The 21,846-nt window shown below is 47.6% G+C and overlaps 1 protein-coding gene across 21 annotated transcripts in view; it reads right to left on the reverse strand.

Moving 5' to 3' along the window:
- CELF2 (CUGBP Elav-like family member 2) overlaps nucleotides 1-21,846 on the reverse strand; it is a 362,707-nt gene that overhangs the window by 255,536 nt on the left and 85,325 nt on the right. The window contains exon 1 of one of the 21 annotated variants that reach the window (XM_021064244.1): nucleotides 16,766-16,784. The exons of the other annotated variants lie outside the window; for them this stretch is intronic. Coding sequence (XP_020919903.1) covers nucleotides 16,766-16,773 — 8 coding nt within the window. The 5' untranslated portion in view covers nucleotides 16,774-16,784. Of the gene's footprint in view, nucleotides 1-16,765; nucleotides 16,785-21,846 lie in introns of those variants that run through there. 21 annotated transcript variants of the gene reach the window in all.

A 21,846-nucleotide genomic window follows, 5' to 3' on the forward strand; every position in this document is an offset into this window, starting at 1 on the left:
ATGATCTAAGAAACATGTTCAGCCCCAGGGGCCCCATTCCCACCTGTGTGCTCGTGTGTGCATCGAGGCTTGAACCCTGCATCCCTGCCTCTGGCAGTTTATTGTTAGACCCCAACCCCACCCCACTAAGCCTCGGAGGCCTCCCGTGCAAGGGGTGTGTGTGTGTGTGTGTGTGTGTGTGTGTGTGAATAAACACAGACTCCTCACTGACAAGCCCAACAGACTCATCAGAGGAATCGCTGAATCTTAAAAATCCTGAAGCCTCAAAAAGTAGGTCAAAGAAAAGGGTGCCGAAAAAAGGGTCCGCTTTGGGTAAGACCTGGAGTTTACTGCCATTAAATTTGAACAGGGCCCTGTCCTTTGATCTTCTGAAGCAGGATCTATACCTGCCTGTGGTTTATGGGTTCCTGCAGAGAAGCCACTCAAACACATGTAGGTAGAGCCTTCAATTAAAAGGATTTTATTTGAGGAATGACTAATGCCGTCCCGCAGGATTACGGCCATTCTTTAAATTACTGGCTCTTCTCCTACTCGTCTGTTTTGGAAACCGGGATATGCTAGCACCGCACTGGAAGCCACAGGGAAAAAGGTCCGCCAGGCTTTGTCCTGACAAAGCAATTGTTGAAGCACAAATGTCAGGTATATTTCAAAGGGTGGAAAAATCGACCTATTTTTTCACTCCACGATGCGGTGGAGAGGCTTACATAAAATCGAGTCCTGTGAAAAGTACAGCCCTAATCCCAGCAAGCTGGTGCTGACAACTTGCAGCACCACACTAGGTTAATGGCAGCGATGAGTCACTGGAATCTGTACCTCTATTTTCATCACACATTTCCACGTTTTTGTTTCTGGGGTCTATTGTTTTTCCTCTGGAGCGCAGTCCAGTGTCAGCTATGACTTTCTGCGTAGCTTTAAGGAATGGGCTCGGCTAATGTTGTGCACATGAAGAAATTCCATACCGTTCACATCTCTAAAAATACTGCTGCCTGCCAGCGGAGCCCATCAACGGTGATGAACAGCTACGGGGACAAGGGGGTCTCTAAATTCGCCTCCGGTCTGACAGCCCCTCAGCAGATATGGGATAACGGAGCCCCGGGACACACAAAGGCAACTGCCTCCTCGGACGAGCAGGCCCTTCCTTTTCCATCTGAGAAAGGGCAGGGCGTCCTCACGACCCGGTGCAGTCCTCCCCCTCCCCCTTCCAACAACCCAACAGAAACTCTGCTCAACGCCTGCGGGGTCCCGTTCTATGCAGCTGCTGTGCTGGATAGAAAAAGCTGAAAAAGGCATCCATCTTTTTAACCCATCAAGCCCCCCTTAGTATGCGGTTTATGCCTCCATCCGAATTAACGCGCCCAATCAAGACGAAGCTGAGAACATTAAGTGCCTGCACCACATGCATCTCGCTGCTCTAGTTCACAGACCTCGAGAAAGTCATGGGGTTCGTCTGCCTACTGGACAACTTGCCACAAGTTGACCTGCACGAACTGACACACAGGGTCTGTTTTACTCTCTGGATGTGTCTCTGGGCTCATCAACTCCAAAATGTGTATGAAGCCCCTACTGTGTGCCACAAGCTAGAGGCTACCTGCTGGAACCCACTGGTGACGCAAAATGGACAGCAGTCCATAAAGTCATTTCCCCACTGAAGTGACAACCTCTGACTAAACCAGACATAATTTTGATGCAATGGTTATGTGCTTTGGCTCCTCAGAGCTTAAAATTACATGCTTTCGGGAAAGACTGTTTTTCTCCTGTGGGTAACAGTCTTTTCAGAGTATAAGCCTCTTTGTGAGGTCTAAGACCTTAGGATACAGGTAAATTTCTCAGATCAAAAGAAGGAAAGGGCCTCTGCCCACCCACTGCAACGGGACGGTCACGTAGCAAGAACCTTTTCTTTTGTGAAACCCGCCACCATCACCCACTGGCTCAACCTCACACCAAGAGCAGTGCGTGGCTGCACCGAAATTCCAAGCCCTCTTCTGATCATGAGTCCATGACGGGGCAGCTGAAGAACCGTGTCAGCAGTTTGCAAAGCCAGGTCCCATCTGCGGTTATCAACGGATCTGACAAGAACATCAAAAACTGCCCAACTGTCTTCAACAGGTTATCGACTTACAGATACTGTCACACTTTCTCATGAACATCCCTTCCCATCTGTTTTATCCTGTTGTTTTACGAAAATATGACTGGCCTACTACGCTTGCAGACACGAAGAAACTAGGATTTTCGTGTGCAGCATATTTTTTCTTTTGGCCGTGCCAGCAGCATGCCCAAGTTCCCAGGCCAGGGATGGAACCCACGCCATGGCAGTAACCAGAGCCACAGCGGTGACCACACCACATCCTTAACCACAAGGCCACCAGGGAACTCCTATGTCCAACCCATTTTTAAAGGTCTTTTTATTCAGTCTTGATTCTCATTTGATTTACTTTTTTTACTCTCAAATATGGTCTGTGCACCAGGCCCCTTATGAGGCAACAGGACGAAAAAGACAAATGAGACCTGGGGAATCCTTAATTGAGCAATTACATCACACTTTAAAAAAATAAGCAGGAGAGAGAGGGAGGAATATCACCATCAGAGCATAGATGCACTTCTCCCAATTGGATTTGTTATGAGCTGTTTTTGCCCAATTACTACTTTAATTGAACCATCTATAATTCCTTCCACTTACAATTTCAGCCTAGAGGAAGCCAGACACAAGATGTTGTACATGGAGCCAGAAGACAGGGCGCTTTCCTGCAGCAGGGATTCCCTAACGTTCCAGCAAAAGCACTACAAGAAAGAGGACATCAAGAAGGGGTGGTCCTGGGTGTTCCGTTGTGGCTCCGTGGGTTAAACACCCGACTAGTGTGCATGAGGATGCAGGTTCGATCCCCGGCCTTGATCAGCAGGTCAAGGATCCTGTGCTGCCGTGAGCTGTGGTGTGGGTCAAAGACGCACCACATCTGGCGTCGTGTAGGCGGAAGCTGCAGCTCCCATTCAACCCCTAGCCTGGGAACTTCCATATGCCAGTGTGGCCCTGGGGGGAAAAAAAAAGGGGATGTTTCTGGAAGTCAAATCTAGACCCTTAATTTCACGTCTAGTGTGTCTGGGCTGGCTGCCTGGAGGGGCACAAACCTGGACCCCAACTTCAGGCAACTTTGTGCAAAAGGACCTGCTGGGGATGCAGGTCAAGACAGACTATCACTTTTAAAAAGGGATTCTTAAACACCCAACTCTGGCTTAAAGAATCCTTGCTTCCGAGCAGGTTTATCCACGTTCACCTGCTCCCGGCTCTCGCGCTCCCTGCACAGTCACAGGCCCGCAATGGAAGACGACCTCTCCCTCCGTCAGGGCCACTCCACCGCTGCAGCCCCAGCACAAACTTCATTAATGAGGACGGTCCACTGGATGTTAGCATCTCTCCCCTCCACCGTCGGATGCATCTCTCTATTCCCTTAACAGCCAATTAGCGATCGCATGCAGGAGGCCGAGGCCTCTCCTCGTCAGCCCCCAATTCCCCGTGCACCATCTAGCGGTGATGATAATTACATTAATAGTCATGATGATGCTGATGACGGGCTTCTCACGGAATTTAAAGCGCCTCAAAAGGCCACTGGAACAGGCAGGGAACCAGAACCCTGATCTTCCTTGGCAAACATGGCCCAAGAAACAGAAAGTGCTCCTGCTACCCTGACGAAAATCACCATGGCCTTTAGGTTGGCATGCAAGCTAAGACCGCCTATATTTTAAAACAAGAAGGTACTGATTTACAGAGCAAGTGAAAATTGCATTTCCCTGTTCACTGGCTTCCCAAAGATGGGTGGTAAGAAAATAAAATGTTTGTGAAGTCAAAGCACAAGCTTCGGATACGGGCTAGACGTGTGGAAAGGCAACGCTTTTACTTATTGCGACCGTTTCAAAGCTGCCTTCTGCCATTTCCACTGGCCGTATTTCTGTCTACACATCACCTTGGTTCCCCAAACTCTGCGTGCCTCCAGATGCTGACATAAGAATTGGTTTTTACTACTGCTTTCCCCCAATAAACACTGCTGCCTGGACATTATTGCCCTTTCTCTTTAAATAAACATAAAGGCATCTCTCTGGCTCTCCACATCTACCTCTTTCTTTTCAAAAATACTCAACAAAGAAGCAATAAACAGAGCCCATTTCAAAACCTTCTTTCCATTATCGGTTGGCCAAGTGACGAACCAACAGCAGCCTCCCCTAAGGGCTCTAGTCCATGTAATTTCAACATGAGTGTGGACAAAATCAAAAACACACACGTATGTGTATTACATGCGTGTATGTGCACACACACACACGCCCACATACATGCAACAAGGCAACACATCAATCTGGACTCATCTCTCTCCAACTGCTGTAGTCTGTTTCTCTTTCCCAAATAACCCATCATCTCAAATTCTGCAGGCACCCCTCATTCCGGATTCGAGGCTCTCCACTTCCTGTGATACGTCTTGAAGAAACTAAAAAGCTTACTGTCCCCATGGCTGAGATGAAGAATAACACGGAAGAGCCGACAAGGCAAGATTTCCTTGAAAAGACATTAGCATCTAATAGAAATGTGGTTTGCGGATGAGTGTCAGCTCAGAATCTGCAGGGATCTGAGACCTTTCTAGAATTTTGCTTTGCTGCTCCGTGTATGTTTAGGGGTACAAATACGGAGGGGTCCCTTTGAAGGCCGAAAATGGATACAAGGTAAGTGGCTTTGAAGAAAGCTGCTCTGGGGTATCCTCCACATTCTGAGCATCTTTGCTTCACAAAACCCAAGCTTCTCACCCACGTCGCCCCAACTCTTCGCGTCAGAGAAGAAGCCTTCCTCCCCCAAATACCTCATTCCTGTGAGTCCACCCAATTCATAAGATGCAGATTCCGCTGCTGTAAGTGGGAACTCTCTCTCTCAAGCGTCTCAGCCTGGTCCTCACACTGCTTAGGGCAACACACGGGGTTTCGATGTGTCCACTTATAATCTCGGGGCCTTTGGCTTGTGCTGCAGACACGGCCCCAGAAGAGACATTCAGACAAGGCTGGTCTTTTTTTTAACCTGTACCCTCATGGACGTGAGGCTACTGGAAGAGGGAACGCCTTGCCATCAGACAGACAAGCATTCAGAATCCTCTCCAATCCCTAACCCAAGAACAGCCTCCCACTTAAAGAAAAATAAATCCTCTTTATAATTGAAAATAGCTTCCCTTTACAACGCTGTTAGGCTTTGCTGGGAAGAAAAAAAAAATTTCTTAGTTTATGAGGCAGATTTCATTGAAGGCAGATCAAAGGCAAACCAAGCGGCTGCTTCTTAGAAATCCGTCTTAACAACACCCCCAAACGTTCCTCGGGTACAAAAGCATCAGAATCTTTGGTGGCTATTATCTTTTGAGCGATCATGAGAGGCGCTACCTAGCGGATAGGTTAAGTTGTTCAATAGGTGTGTCTGGCCACACTGCCGTCTGTAAATGGAGATTTAGGGGGTAAATCAAACAGCCGGCAGAAACGTGGCGATAACTATTAGGAGGCCTGGAAGACTTCTGAGCCCTTGAGGGGAAAAAGATGATTCCATTAATAAATGCTCCATATTATTATTTCATCAAAGGATTGCAAATCACTTCCAGATGACAGCTCCCGTTTCCGAGGCAGACGACGTCGGAGGAACCCTTGGAGGCCTGGGGAGAGGCTGCGCGCCTGATCGTCCAACCTGCTGGCCCCGCGCTTCTAAACGTGGGCTGTGCTGCCCTGGTGGGGGCCTCGGCCTTGCTCCTGGGGGTCAAGGCGGCCGTGTACATACTTGGAGGTGACACGATCAGGCTCACAGATCCTGGGCGCAAGTAAAAAAGGCACTAGCAGGGACTCTCTTTGGCATGTTTTTTTGACTCAGGGGGGTTCACAAGAATCGGCCCTTGGTTGGTGCTGCTGAGAATGGCCGTGACCTTGGAGGGCGTCCTCAAGACCTACTGGCGGCCTCACTGCCTTCCTCCCTCACCCAACAGCCAAGTCCCCAGGCCTCTCTCTTCCCTCCCATTCTCTGCCTGGGGGTGTCACTGCCCATTCAAGTTCTTCGTTTCTATCTCACCAAGTACCACGTTCATTAACGTCGCTGGGTTGAGACAGAAGAAAGCACAGAAGGAGCCTGAGGTGGGTCTGGCCGAGACTTCGGCAGAAGATGGGGAAACCCTCAAGAGGCCGCACGGCTGCTTACGATCCTTTCTGGTCCACAGCATCCTTTTTTCCCGTCCCCTCAGTTGAAGAGGAAGAAACAGAGATGTGCTCACAGAGAAGCCTCTCTTTGCAACACATCCAAAGACAGCGCATCTAGGAAGGAATGATGGTTGGTGTTTCTGAGACTGATATTAACACGCAAAGCATCAAAAGGCCACTCCTGCCATCTCTGCTCTCCAGCCCGCCCTGCTTTGTAGACTGGCGCCAATAAATGTGCTCTGGTGACAAAAGGCAGGCAGACAGGCAGGGAGGGAGGGAGTAAAGATAGGAAAATATGAAATATCTGCACCCAGTAGCTGAGGGTTAGAAGCAGCCTCAATAGCAACACTGTTGCTGACCCAATAAAGTCACCTGAAACCCACAAGCCTGTGACAGGCAGGAGTAGAGAGGGATGTCAAAAACCAAGCTGCTTTGCCCGGGGAGGAAGGAGGCAGCCCAGGCTGATTCAGAGGACACTGGGGTGGCGCTGAGGAGACCTGGTCACAGTCCCGTGTCTGCCGCTGGCCTGGGACTCTGAGCCCTCTGACCTCAAAATTTCAGACGCTTCATGTAAAAATAAGAACGTGCTGTCGATTTTATGTAAAGACTCTTTCAGCTTTAAAACTCTAGATGGAAACTCCATCCCCTAGGACACACGAGGCACCAGGCTTCCTGGTACCTAAGATGCCCAAGTCTGTCTGCTGTTCTGGAAATGGCATCAGGGTCCTCAAACAGATCCCCTGTCCATGTGGCAACTTGTTACCTGATACGGTCAGCAACAGAAATTAGGGGGAAAGAGCTGGATTATTTAGGGGGTGGTGTGGAGAAAACGAGCTCAGCACAGAGAGACACTTGGATCAAGACCTCCTCACCGTAAAACAAAGAAAATCCCCCAACCTCCCTCCGAAGGCTGTACAGTTCTGGATGCAAAGTGCAACCATGAAGTGAACAGAAACAGCTATTAGAAAATATTCCTGGTCACTTGAAACGAGGGAGTATTTTTTTTTTTTTTTTTTAGCACACCTGTGGGGCATTTGGAAGTTCACAGGCTAGAGGTTGAATTGGAGCTGCAGCTGCTGGCCGACACCACAGCCACGCCAGATCCAAGACACATCTGCAAACTCCGCCACATTCTTAACCCACTGAGCAAGGCCAGGGATCGAACCTCCATCCTCCAGGACACTGTGTTGGGTTCTTAAACCACTGAGCCACCATGGGAACTCAAGAAAGATTTCTTACACAGGATAGGTTTTAAGACTCATAAAGAAACACCCTGACGGATCTGCCTACGACAAAGGGTACCACAGGCAAGACTGACAGATCTCTTCCACCTCCAAAATGAACAAAAGCTTACCACCCAGACCACACAAGGGATCGACAAGGAAAAAAAGAGACCCCATCGAAATACGTGCGTAAAACATGAACAGGCAATTCAGACGTGGAAAAATTCAAATGGCTCTGAAGTAGATAAGGGCAGCTCAAGTTCACTAGTTATCAGAGAAAGGCAAGTGAACATGATGACATGGCCTCCAGGTTAGAGCTGCAAAGTCATTCAGCGCCAGGTGGAGATGCAGGTGACAACAGGCTGGTTTGCAGATTTGGAGAAGAGGAACGGATCCGTCGATCTGGAAGGCCACCTCCTGGATGCGGGGAAGCGAAGCATGTGCCTGGCCTACAGTCCTGAGAAAACAGCCCACAGCAGGGTGCCCACGAGGTGCCATGTGAAGACATGTTCATTCGTCAGAGCAGGGTCGGTAATGTCTGGGAACAGGGGATGAACCGATAAACCTCGGGAGTGTGTGGGACAGTGGCTAGCCCAGGGCAGTCGGGGGCCAGGAGTAAGGGGCCAGGACACACCAGTAGTTCTAGAAGCAGCACAGAATCAAAGGACAAAGGGAACGGATGCAAAACTCCCCCTGATGCACACCAGTTCATTCACGCAGATGAGACTCTTTCAAGGACACACATACATCTCAGGAATTGCTGACTGCATTATAGCCGTGACCTCTGAAGGGGATGGGGGCCAAGGCGGCCACAGAATGAAATGAGAGGGTCCTCTAGTGTCCTAGTGTTGCGGGCAATGTGCCCTGGATGGCACGGATTGGCGCTATGAACCACCTCTGGGCACCTGACCTGATGCAGGGGGGCGGGGGGAAGAGTCAGCTGAAGGTCGTCTAATTCCTTTTGAAAAGCAGAATGTGGACAGGGTCAAGGGTGGAGGAGCCAAAACACTGGGCTACCAGACTTTCCAGAAAGGACACACAGAAGATGTGAGACAGCGTAGCCTGGAGAAATGGAAGTCTGCTTAAAATACACATGACATGCAAATCAGTATTGAGGAAATGCTGCAGATTCAAACTGAAATCAGCCCAGCTCTGGATACGCTGAGGTTCCTACAGCCTCTGACAAGCTGGCAGCCCAGGCTCATGGACACACCCTCAAACGGGGAAGGTGGGAGGGGAAGCTTCCTAGAAGCTCTGAAAAGAGGGGGAGAGGGAGAGGGAGTGTGTGTGTGTGTTCATCCCCAACCAACTCCCCTGTCCTGGCAGTAGCTCGATGCCCTGGCATCCTCTCCCAAAAGTAAACCACATGTAAAGTGAACACCCATGACAAGCTGGTGGATCACAGGTCAGATCCAGCTGAGATGTTACTGGATTAGCTGCCGATATTTAGGTTTTGCATAAAGTCTGGATTCCCGGTTCTCTTGGGAAACTGGAAAAATCTGAGAAAATGGCCCCACGTGCCAGCTTTGCCCAGAAACGCTAGGGCTGCTCACTGCCAGGCAGGACGGTCAGCTGTGCAGCCAGAGGAGACTGGTCAGCAGAGCGGAGCAGGTGACTCAAGAAAATGGTGTTGGTCAGAGCTCAAAACAAGCATGAGCCCAATTCAAGGGGCACCTCTTGGGGTGGGGGTGGGGGTGCTTGGATCCCCTAGGGATGTACCAGAACCAGCAGAGGTGATACGGTGCAGAGAGGAATGGCCTCTGCTTCTCCTCTGGAACCATGAGGTTCCAGAATCACCTTTTCTAGAGTGGTATTTGGAGACGTTTAAACGCTGCAGACCAAGGGAAGAGGGTGTGCAAAGGCCCTGGGAAGAGACATGCTTTAGGTGTTGGCAGAACCACAAAGATGGCCAGTGTGCAGGAGAGCCAAGAGTCAGGGCCTGACTTGCTGGCAAAGGTACATGGGAAGCAGAGAACGTTTCAAGTGGGGAACGAGAACATGAACTAGGTTAGGGACACAAAGAGGTCGGCAGAGCCCAAAATCAAATGAAGAGTTGATCTTTACTGGGTAGCTGAAAAATACAACTGGATGTCCAAAGAGGCAGGGGACGAAGATGTCCTCATAATCGAAATCCCAGCTGACCCGTCCTGAAAGGTAACAGCCACAGCAGCGCCCACTTCCTACTCTACACCAGCAAGTGTGCTATGGCTTCACAAACACGCCATCTCACTGCATCTCCACAATGGCTCTTTGAGACGCGCATTTAATTATTCCATTTTCTCGAAGAAGACACGACCCCAAATAAGTCAGAAAGAGAGAAACAAATACCGTATGATACCACTTCTATCTGGAAGCTAATATACGGCACAAATGAACCCTTCCACAGAAAAGAAAATCATGGACTTGGAGAACAGACTTGTGGTTGCCAGTGGGGATGAGGAAGGAATGGGACAGGTTGGGTATTTGGGATTAGTAGATGCAAACTATTGCCTTTGGAATGGATAAGCAATGAGATCCTGCTGTAGAGCACCGGGAACTGTATCTAGCCACCTGTGATGGAGTAAATGGAGGATGATGCGAGAAAAAGAATGTATGTGTGTGTATGCATGAGAGACAGACAGACAGACTAGGTCACTTTGCTGTATAGGAGAAAATTGGAAGAACACTGTAAACTGACTATGATGGAAAAAATAAAAATTAAAAAAAAAAGACCCCCATAAAGTGAACTACTTCAAGTGCACAAGTGGTTCATAAGCTGCAAAGCCAGATTCAAATCCAGACAGCCTGGCTACGGATGCTGTGCCCCTCATCACCACTGGGATGGTGAAAAGGATTTTTATTTTCCACCCACCAGAAATTAGGAGATGTCTTGATTCATCTGGACTTCGGTTTTTCACTCCCCGTCACATAACCCAACGGGATACTTACTTGCATCCCTGTTTTAATTTTGCTCGTCATGAAATCGTGGACCGGCAGCCTGGCCCCAACTACATCTCAGGTGAACCCGGGCTTTCATCCTTTGACTGTGGAACCCCAGAGAAGGTGACTACAAAACTGTAACCAGGGGTCTCATTATCTCAGCGTCCACAGTCCTAAGTCACCTACCTGTGTCTGCCGCACAGCACACAGCCAGTCTACACACAGAGGCACACACTGACGTAAAGGTTCCAAACACCCCGTTTTTCTCCCAGGGGATTCTCATACTTAGCAACTCCAATGAGTGTTACTAGAAAATGTAATGTCATTTGCTTTAATGACTTTTTTCCTTTAGTACATTTGGTAAATTTCTTTCTTGGGTCAAAGCTATTTCTTATCATCCAGATTCCTTAAGTTCATGAGTCAACCTCATCAAAATATGTTGTATGTGAAGATCAATAAGAACCAGATTAATGCTGCAGACCTAATGGTAAGAGCCCAGGGGATATGGTCCATATTTCTTTACCCTAAATATTTTTCATGCTCTGTTGAATAAAAAGCAGATGAATCAACTATAAAAGCACAAGCCAAATTTCTCACATTTCAGCAGAGACAAATTTAGGAGTTATTAAACCCATCTCAACTAAATTTCTAAATACCTGGACAATTGTTTAGCCTTCTAAATGCCAGCAACAACAATCATGCCCTAGAAAAAGTTTTAGTTTAATCTTTGGGACTGTCAAACTACACTCATATGTGAATTTCCCTATGTGTTATCTATTCATTGACTATCTGCTGGACTTCTACTAAGGACCAGTTATTGGAGCCCACAGTCTGGAAGGAGTAACAAACAAACATATACCAGGGACAGTCCTTAAGTTAATGTGCCAGGTGTTTGCTATTGCTGCTCCTGGGTAATTATGATGACCATCTGAGGAAGGGACTGCTATGATCTCCGCTTCACAGAGGAGCAAAGCGAAGTTCAGGGTGGGCACATAAGTCGAACTTCATAGGTCAAAGTGAAATCAGCTTTCAAGCTCAGGTTTATCTGATTGAAAAGCCTTTAAAAAAGCACTAGGCTTTGGCACAGCAAAGGCAACCACAAACAAACCAAAAAGACAACCTACAGAGTGAGAGAAAATATTTGCAAAGCATATGACCACCGGGGGCTTAATATCCAAAATATACAAATACCTGATGCAGCTCAATATCCAAAAAAACAAAACAGAACACACAATCCAAGCAAAAAAACAGGCAGAAGCTCTAACAGACATTTCTCCAAAGAAGATATACAGAGGGCAAAAGGCACATGAAAATATGTTCATCGCTAATTATTAGAGAAATGCAAATTGAAACAATGAAGCATCACTTCACACTGGACAGAATGACCACCATCTCAAAGTCTACAAATAATACTGGAGAGGGTGTGGAGAATAAGGCAACTCCTACACTGTTGGTGGGAATGTCAACTGGTGCAGCCACTCTGGAGCACAGTATGGAGGTTCCTAAAAAAACTAAAAATAGAACTACCATTTGATTCAGCAATCCCACTGCTGGGCATATATCCAGAGAAAATCCTAATTCGAAAAGGTACATGCATCCTAATGTTCACTGCAGCACTATTCACAATAGCCCAGACATGGAAGCAACTTAAATAGCCACTGGCAGAGGATTGGATAAAAATGGGATATATATATAATGGAATATAACGCAGCCATGAAAAAGAAACAATGCCATTTGCAGCAGCATGGATGGACCTAGACTAAATGAAGTAAGCCAGACAGAGAAAGACAAATATCATATGCCATTACTTAGATGTAGAATCTGAAAAGAAAAATGATTATATACCAAACAGAAATAGACGCACAGACATAGAAAAAAAAAATTATGGTGACCAAAGGGGAAGGTGGGGGGAGGGATAAATGAGAAGACTGGGATGAACACACTCCTACATATAAAACTGATAACCAACAAGAATCTACTGTATGGCACAGGGAACTACCCTCATTATTTTGTAATAACCTATAAGGGAAAGAATCTGAAAAAGAATGCATGTGTGTGTGTGTGTATCACTTCGCTGTGCACGTGAAGCTAATACAACATTGTAAATCAACTGTACTTCAATTTTTAAAAATGTATATATAATGCTTTTTAAAAAATGACTAGGCTATCAAGCCTCTTGTGCAGTTTTAATAAAAACATACCAAAAAATGCATTCACTACAATGTCACGGGAATAGAACAAAGGAAAAGGTTAGCTCTAAAAGTGTGGGAAGCCATGAGGGGAGCATCCCATCGGAACTGAATCTTGAATGATGAGCTGAAGCTCAGAGACAGGAGCTGCTGTGGGCTGGCTGTGATGAGATGTGGTTTTTTTCAAATACTAATGAGTGGTTTTGTGTAGCTTGGTGAAGAGTGTACATAAGCTGCTGAGAGGCTGGCAAAGACAGGTGAGCTGCCCTTTGGATCGGCTAAGAGTTCATCCAGTCGGCAAAGGGGAAGCCATGGAGAATGCCAAGGAGGGAGGAACACGCTGGAACCGGGTTTTAGAAATATCAGTGACATCCACGTAGCGGCGGCGAAGGGTGGCCGAAGAGGTTCCTGCCATCACGTAAGGGACACATGGTCCATCCATGTGTGATAGAGAGAAGGGAACTGGGTTGGTTTGTTTGTTTTTTGGCTGCACCTGCAGCCTGCAGGCCAGGGATGGAACTCATGCTAGAGCAGTGACAATGCCAAGTCTTTAACCAAGAGGACCACCAGAAATTCCAAGAGCACAGATTTTTTTTTAATGTATTTATAAAGAAAAAAATGATTAGATTGAGGGTTTTATGATCTGGAGGAAATGAGGGAGAAAAAGGTGTTAAGCCTGCTTCTGATGCACTGCTTGGGTGATTTTTACAAGAGTCCTGGGGGAAAATAAACTTAGAAGGGAGTTCCACACTCCACGAGCTTTGGCTGCCTGTGGAGCAAAAGGTAGAGACTTCCAATAGGAGATGAGTGGCATTTAAGAAAACCTTGAGGAGTTCGTGGCGCAGTGGTTAACGAATCCGACTAGGAACCATGGGGTTGCGGGTTCGATCCTGGCCTTGCTCAGTGGGTTAAGGATCCGGCATTGCTGTGAGCTGAGGTGTGGGTCGCAGACGTGGCTCAGATCCTGTCTTGCTGTAGCTGTGGTGCAGGCCGGCGGCTACAGCTCGATTAGACCCCTAGCCTGGGAACCTCCATATGCTGCAGAGAGCTGCCCTAGAAAAGGAAAAAAAAAAAAAAAAGCTTGAGATAATGATGGGGAAATGCCCACAGTTTGGATAATGTCAAAAGCCACAGGCAGGGCTGAAATTGGACCTGGAGGGGTAAGCGGGCCCGAGTTTGAGCGACAAGGAGCACCCACTCCCACACACGTTAGGGGCAGTGGTCTGCTTCTGATGCTAGAAGGGAAATCTGTGTGTTTTAAAATCTGAAGACACTGAAGCTATAAAATAACTCAAGGAAGAATTGAGAGAAAGTTCTAAAGTTTTCTTTGCCAAAAAGAAATTAAAAAAAAAAAAAAAAAAACAACACACACACACACAAAAAAAAAACCAATGCCTTGTGCCTTTGGTTCCATCTCCAGCGAGGGCAAGACTTGTTCATACAGGGAAAGTCAAGTTACTCCACGAACCGAGATTTGCTTAGATGTTTAAATGTTTTTCTTACCTCATACCCCAAAAAAGCACCAGTTAATGCATTTTTCTTCCAATCGATTTCAAAACTGGCGTATTGGGCAAAATATCTTGCCATCCTTTGAGGGTCTATTTTTGTCAGGGGCTGGCAAAAGCTTTAGTAAACAACCACTGCTATTTTTATGAATTTATTTCTGTTTCTGCAGTGGAGTCACTGGATTAGAGTCTGATCGAACAGTGAGCATCAAACTTTCAAACTCGGAAACTTCAATGCAGTAAAAACTGAGGGAGGCCCGGCTCCCTCGTCCCCTTTAGTTAAAACCAAAGCAGCTTGATCAAGAATTCCACCATTATAATTAGTTCAATAAAGGGCGCACTGCTCCCATGCTGAAGCAAAAACACTTTAAAAAAATACATCCGGAGTTCCTGTTGTGGTGCAGTGGAAATTAATCCAACTAGTATCCATGAGGATGTGGGTTCAATCCCTGGCCTTGCTCAGTGGGTTAAGGATCTGGCATTGCCGTGAGCTGTGCTGTCCGTCACAAGATGCGGCTCGGATCCCGTGTTGCTGTGGCATAGGCAGGTAGCTACAGCTTGGATTCGACCCCTAGCCTGGGCACCTCCATATGCTGCAGGTGTGGCTCTAAAAAAAGGCAAAAAAAAAAAAAATTGATTACATCTGGACTATCATTTGATCATGGAGCTTTCTCCAGGCAACTGCTCTAAAGTAGGCTACCTCAGCTATCATGAGATCTCCCTGTCATTATCCAAAGCGTCAACAAAAGGCAAGACCATCACGATCCCATGTAAGATAGAAAGAATGGAGCAATAAAGCAGATGCATTTCCCACAGGATGGTATTAAAGCAGAATGATTCCAGGCAGGGGAGACATGATGCTTGGTACGTGGAGGCTGGAAGTTTTTCTTGTGTCACAGCAGTAAAAATGCACCAGTCAGCCAGTCCGAAAGGTGAATCCTTGCTGTTGAGATGGCACAGCTGACTTTCTACAAAGTCGTTCAGACTGTGGCGTTGCCCACATCTGACTCCGCCTGAATTAGTGGAGAGAGCCCCAGTCCATTGCGGAGCTTGTTAATTTCTCTGACCAGGAAACACTCTCCTGCCTTAGGTTCTGCGACGTGGGCTGCCCTGGAACCCCCCACCCCCCAAACAGCTCTGGGCTCCTCCTCCTCTATCTCCCGGGCAGGCTCACCCTCCTCTTCCCAGCTGACGAGTCCTTAAGGCCCTTGAGGGTGCACTCCGCCCCAACGAAATGAATGACGCCTATGCACACACGGCCACACAGGCCTGCCCGGTGCTGTCCCAACCTGCACACCCTCTCTTCCAGCTGACGTCTCCAAGCGCGGCGGCATGCTCCGTGATCCTAAAACCTGGTCCGCTCCCGGTGACTGGCTCTCAGAGGGTCCACCACATCGGTCATTCAAGGACACAAGACACCCCGGGGCATCACTCAGGCCGGCCTCTCTCCCCCACCTCCGTCTCTACCTCCAGGTGCAGCCCTTTCCTTCCACACACAACCCTCTCCTCCTGCTCACAATGCATCAGTGTCCTATCCATGGCCCCGAATAAATTGCTCAAATTTCCAGGGTTCAGAAACCAAATACCATAGAACCAACCAAGTCTCACAATTGAACTAGGGTCCTGGGCGGCACAGTGCATTCTCTGCCCGTTTTGTTTTGTTTTTGTATTTTCTAGGGCCGCTCCCATGGCACATGGAGGTTCCCAGGCTAGGGGTCTGATCAGAGCCACAGCAACGCCAGATCCGAGCTGTGTCTGCGACCTACACCACAGCTCACAGCAACGCTGGATCCTTAACCCTCTGAGCGAGGCCAGGGATTGAATCCGCAACCTCATGGTTCCTAGTTGGATTCGTTAAGCACTGTGCCACGATGGGAACTCCTGGTTGGTTTGTTTTTTTTTTTTTTTTTTTTAACATTTTGCCATTATATCCTCATGTGGATTTTCTTCCATTGAGTGAAACTTTCCATTTCACAGAAATAAGGGAAGCAAACCCAACAGCTGCTATCTGAGACCTCCCATTACAACTGACATAGGACAATGAGCTCTTCCTGCCCCCCTCAAGGGGCCTGGGTCCTGGGTGTGGCCGTTTCTGTGTGCCAGCACGTTCTCCCTGCTCCAAAAAGGTCTCATATTATAAGATGCTATGGGACCGCTTTCTGGGCCAATGCACATGATTCCATTTGTGGATCTGGAGTTAACGTTTAACCGGTGCCGGGGGTGTGCAGACGGGGGATGGGGGGTTGCATGTCCACTTTCCTTGCCAGCGTCAGAATGCATTTCACAGACTTCTGCAAGTTCCTTTCGCCTCGACAGTGTAATCCACCTTGATTTATTAGGAACTCCTATCTGGCCCTGCTCAAAGAAAGCCCCGTGTCACTTAGGAATAATGTGTTGACATCTTAGGAATGGAAACGGAGAGAGAAGAATTTCTACAATTAGCATCACCCGCAGCTGAGCGTCCCACAGCACTAACTTTTTGACCCTGGGCCATTTTGCATTGTAAATTTAAATTGGATGTTGGAAAAAAATAGGAACGGAGCGTTCCAATAACAGGGACAACTATGTAATCTGTAATAAGTGCCAAATTCTACCATGGAAAATGGTAGCAACCCACCACTTACAAGGAAGACTGTAATTTACACAGCAGTGAAGATAAGATATTCCACAAAGAAAAGCCAACCATACAGAGACGTAAAAAACACAGGACTGTGCTGAGAGATCATTTTACCTGATCATGAGCAACAGCGACTACAACCTTTCAGGAAATCTGAATCGAGTTCCTGGGCATCAACTTCTTTACTATTAACCAAAAGCAGAAACGGACAGAAATTAGCAATCCTACGCCCATGAAGGGGTCCTCTTTTAATCTGTCTCTAAAAAGGTATTTGTCTTAGGCAGAAATCGAGTAAAAAGCCAATGAACAGAAGAAAAAAGCTGACCCTAAGATAAGTGTAAACGAGAAACAAAATCTGGAGGGAACCCATGCCAAAATTTAGCACAGAGCAATTTTTCTCCTTCAAAAAATAGTATTTAAAAAATACAGATGCTTTTGTGACTTGCCAAGTGTCTTTTTTTTTTTTTTTTTTTTTGTCTTTTGTTGTTGTTGCTATTTCTTGGGCCGCTCCCGCGGCATATGGAGGTTCCCAGGCTAGGGGTCCAATCGGAGCTGTAGCCACCGGCCTACGCCAGAGCCACAGCAACGCGGGATCCGAGCCGCATCTGCAACCTACACCACAGCTCACGGCAACGCCGGATCGTTAACCCACTGAGCAAGGGCAGGGACCGAACCCACAACCTCATGGTTCCTAGTCGGATTCGTTAACCACTGCGCCACGACAGGAACTCCTTTTTTTTTTTTGTCTTTTGTTGTTGTTGTTGTTGCTATTTCTTGGGCCAAGTGTATTTTCTAAGCGCTCTGCTCCTTGGATGCACCACACTTAACAAGGTGGGCGACTTGTCATTTTTACTGAAGAGCCGAGCAGCTGAGGCTCCCTCCCGCTGTTTAGGAAAGGTGAGGGTGGGAGTTCCTATTGTGGCTCAGGGGGCAAGAAACTGACTAGTATCCATGAGGATGCAAATTCGATTCCTGCCCTTGCTCAGTGGGTTAAGGATCGTCGTCGCCATAAGCTGTGGTGTACGTCACAGATGTGGCTCGGATCCTGTACTGCATGCGTGGCTATGGTGTGGACCAGCAGCTGCAGCTCTGATTTGACCCCTAGCCTGGGAATTCCCATATGCCACAAGTGTGCCCCCAAAAGACAAAAAAGACCAAAAAAAAAAAAAAAAAGTCGAGGGTGCTCCAAGGGTCCATTCACCTCCAGCTCACAGAGCCCTTGGTGTTCCAAATAGTTCTTCGGACGGACCCGAGTCCTTGCAGGTCCTACAAGACGGGACGGCTTTGTGTTAGAGAGCTGTCACACTGTCCCCAGGAGAAGGGTCCTAACTCTCTGGCCACATGTCCACCCGAAGACATCCCAGTATCCCGCGTAGTCCAACCGTCGCTATGGTTCTGTCCGTTATCTGCACTCTGGGCCGAATTCCATTTTATGTTTTCTCTTCCTGGACTGCACACTAACCCAGGGATGAGAGAGGAGTGGAGAGCTTGTGTGCTCTCACCCCTGGTCCGCTGACCAAGGAGAACCATCGCCCCGGGCAGAGCCCAGCCCCCAGTGGATGGGCTGCCCATCGGTTCAAAGGAATTATCCACCAAGGAGCAGACGGACGCCCCCTCCATAGCAGAAGACCCGCAGACGACTCTAAGCGGGGCCTTTCTCTTTTTCACCGAACAAGTATAACATATACTCATTACATATTCTGGAACACAGCGCGATCTGTCTTAATAGAAAGAAAACAGAGAGGCTGCTGTAAACGACCTGCTTTCTAAAGGAAGAGATGAGGCTTTTGGTGGGTGTCATCGTCTTGTCCAGTCTCTTTCTCAGCTATTTTTTCTCTCTTCTCTCCTGATTCCCCCTTTGTCTGTAATTTCTTTTTCAAGACTCGCTTCTTTCTTTCCCTCCAGGACACTGGGGCCTGAGCTGCTATCCAATTCCCGCTGACCCCAGGGCAAAGGGGGCAGAGCAGAAGAAGAAGCAGGCATGCCCCCTCTCCCTGATGTGCAAAGCCCGGGCCAAGAGCACGCTGGACCCCAACACTTCACTTTCAGAAAAGGCGACACTTCGGAGGGCCTGTCTCCGTCCAGAGCAAAGGCCATTCTATTCCCCAGCTTCTGTATCCCAGTCCAACTGGCTGGTCCATTCAACCTAAAATCTGGGCATGGGACATACACATCACCCTTCCAAAAGGCCACACTCAGCCCCTCCCCAAACTCTTGGATTTTCTTCAATCTTGAATTGGCTTTTCTGTGTATGTGTGGCTGGGTCACTCTGCTCTACAGCAGAAATGGAAGGGACATTGCAAATCAAGTGTACCTCAATAATAATAAGACCTCATCACTTCTGGAAGGTGTTCACCTGAACAAGCAAAGGACAACACCCAGCTTCCTGTGACTTAGTGGCTGGAATCTCATGGCTGGTGGCAGGAGGGGGAGGCCCAGGAGGGCAGAGCCTGGAAGAGAGAACCCTCCCACCCCCCACCCCGTGGTCAACCTGGAAAGGCCCACCTCCTGGGTGATGATGGTCGCAGAAGTTAGGAGTTGATCACAGAGAGACCCACCAGGAAGGGTGTCCCTGACAGGGGACTCGAGGGTTCGAAAAGCCCAGAAAAGCCCAAGCACCCAGCAGGATCCTAAAAGCGGGAACAGAAGAACAGACCATGCCTCACGTGGGCACCTGGTCATGAAGAGCAGAGGTTAAGGACAGATTTCAGAACGCAGGCCAAAGGCCCAAGACAGTCACTAAAGGTGAAGTGAGACCCAGCTACTGAATCAGAAGGCTGGACTCCCCATCTCTGGGGACTGGGGTTCAGAGTTAGGCGCAACTTATTATAGGAAGGGTCAAGAGTTTCCAGGTGAAGGGCAGAGTTCCTGCTGTGGCTCAGTGGAAATGACTCTGACTAGGATCTACGAGGACGCAAGTTCGATCCCTGGCCTCGCTCAGTGGGTCGGGGATCTGGCATTGCTATGAGCTGTGGTGTAGGTTGCAAACATAGCTGGATGCCACAGCTCCGATTTGACCCCTAGCCTAGGAATCACCATATGCCATGGGTACAGCCCTAAAAAGACAAAAACAAAACACAAAAAAAGATTTCCCAGGAAAAGGAGCACAGTGAAGTCGGTTGTTCTGTTGGGTATCTTCATTTTCCCAGAACACATTTCCATCTCCCACCTACCCCTCTTCTCCTGAACCCTCCCAACTCAGAAATTAGAGCCTTCTGACCTTTCTTCATGTCTATCAGGATTACACAGAGCATTTGAAAAGCAAAAGGAACTGCTTTATGGCTCTCTAGTCAAAAAGATGACACATAAACATTTTTTTAAGTTTCTTATATTAACGATTCCATGAAATAATTCTCTTAGCGCTCTTTGATTTTTATGGCAAAACCCACAGACGCATCATGAAAATGAATGGCAAGATCAGCCCCGCTTTTGTTGGGCTGTTTATAGGAAATGTTATAAATCCCTGAACTGTGCCTAGAAAAATACAGAAATGGCAGAATTACAACAGGGTCAGGAGAATTTTGCAAAGAATGACAAATACTCTTCAGATCACATTTTTTTGAACCCGTGATTAAAAATTTCATTTCACTGTTGGCTTTAAACTCCAGGAGACGGGCATGCATTGGAAGATACAAGTCACTAGGACTAAAGAAACTGAAGATGGTGAAGAGGGATTTGGTTAGTAATAAGCTTACTTCAGACCTCTTCAGATTAAGGTCAAGTGTAAAATTCTCATGCATTTGCAGTTTATTTAGATTAGGGCTATGGTGACTTGAAAGTCACCTCCATCATTCTGGGCTAAGAAGGAAAACAGGGTGAACAGATTCCACAGGACCCCAGAGAAGGGCTACCTTCTCATTTACGAGGGCTCCTCAGACCTGCTAGGATCTAAAGTTGTTTTTGCATCATTTTGGCCGAAGTCTTTGTTTTAAATTGAAGTATAGCTGATTTACAGTGTTGTGTTAATGTGCTGTACAGCAAAGTGATTCAGGGGTACATATACCCATTCTTTTCTATATTCTTCTCCAATATGGTTGATCACAGGACACTGGATACAGTTCCCTGTGCTCTACAGCAGGACCTTGTTGTTTACCCAATCTGCATGGAACAGTTTTGCATCTGCTAGTCAAATTCCCAATCCAGCTCTTCCCTTTCCACCTTCCCCTTTGGGAACCCCAAGTCTGTTCTGTCTGTGAGTCTGTTTTTTTTTTTGGGGGGGGGTTGTCTTTTTTTGCCATTTCTTGGGCCACTCCCGCGCACGTGGAGGTTCCCAGGCTAGGGGTCCAATCGGAGCTGTAGCCACTGGCCACGCCACAGCCACAGCCACGCAGGATCTGAGCAGCATCTATGACCTACACCACAGCTCATGGCAACGCCGGATCCCTAACCCACTGAGCAAGGCCAGGGATCGAACCCACAACCTCATGGTTCCTAGTCAGATTCATTAACCACTGTGCCACGACGGGAACGCCATCTGTTTTTGATTTGTAGATAAATTCAAGTGTATCATATTTTAGATCCACATGTAAGTGCTATTATAGTTCTTTCCCTATGTGACTTATTTATCCTCGTATGATCCTCTCTAGGTCCATCCGTGTTGCTGCAAATGGTGTTCTTTCATTCCTTTTTATGGCTGAGTAGTATTCCAGTGTGTGTGTATGTGTGTGTCTCTCTCTATACACACACCAATTCTCCTTTATCTATTCTTCTGTCAGTAGACATTTAGGTGGTTTCCATGCCTTGGCTATTGTAAACAGGGTTGCTATGAATACAGAGGTGCATGCATCTTTGCGAATTAGAGTTTTGTTTGGATATACGCCCAGGAGTGGGACTGCTGGATGCCATGGCAACTCTATTTTTAGTTATTTAAGGAACCTCCACACTGTTCTCCATAGTGGCTGCACCAGCTTATATTCCCACCCAGAGGGTAGGAGGGTTCCCTTTTCTCCACACCCTCTCTCGAGCACCGGTTATTTGTAGACTCTTTTTAATGATGGCCACTCTGACCCATGTGAGGCAGCACGTCACTGCCGTTTTGATTTGCATTTCTCTAATACTTGGTGACATGGAACATCTCTTCATGTCCTTTTGGCCTGATGCTCTGAAAAGGGGTTCCAGGGAGGAAAGCTTTGCCAACCCCATTTGGCCGGTCCTCCTAACCCAGGCTCCCTTCAATCAGCACATAAAACAGACTT

The sequence above is a fragment of the Sus scrofa genome, chromosome 10 (assembly GCF_000003025.6).
Source record: "Sus scrofa isolate TJ Tabasco breed Duroc chromosome 10, Sscrofa11.1, whole genome shotgun sequence".
NCBI classification, from domain to species: domain Eukaryota; kingdom Metazoa; phylum Chordata; class Mammalia; order Artiodactyla; family Suidae; genus Sus; species Sus scrofa.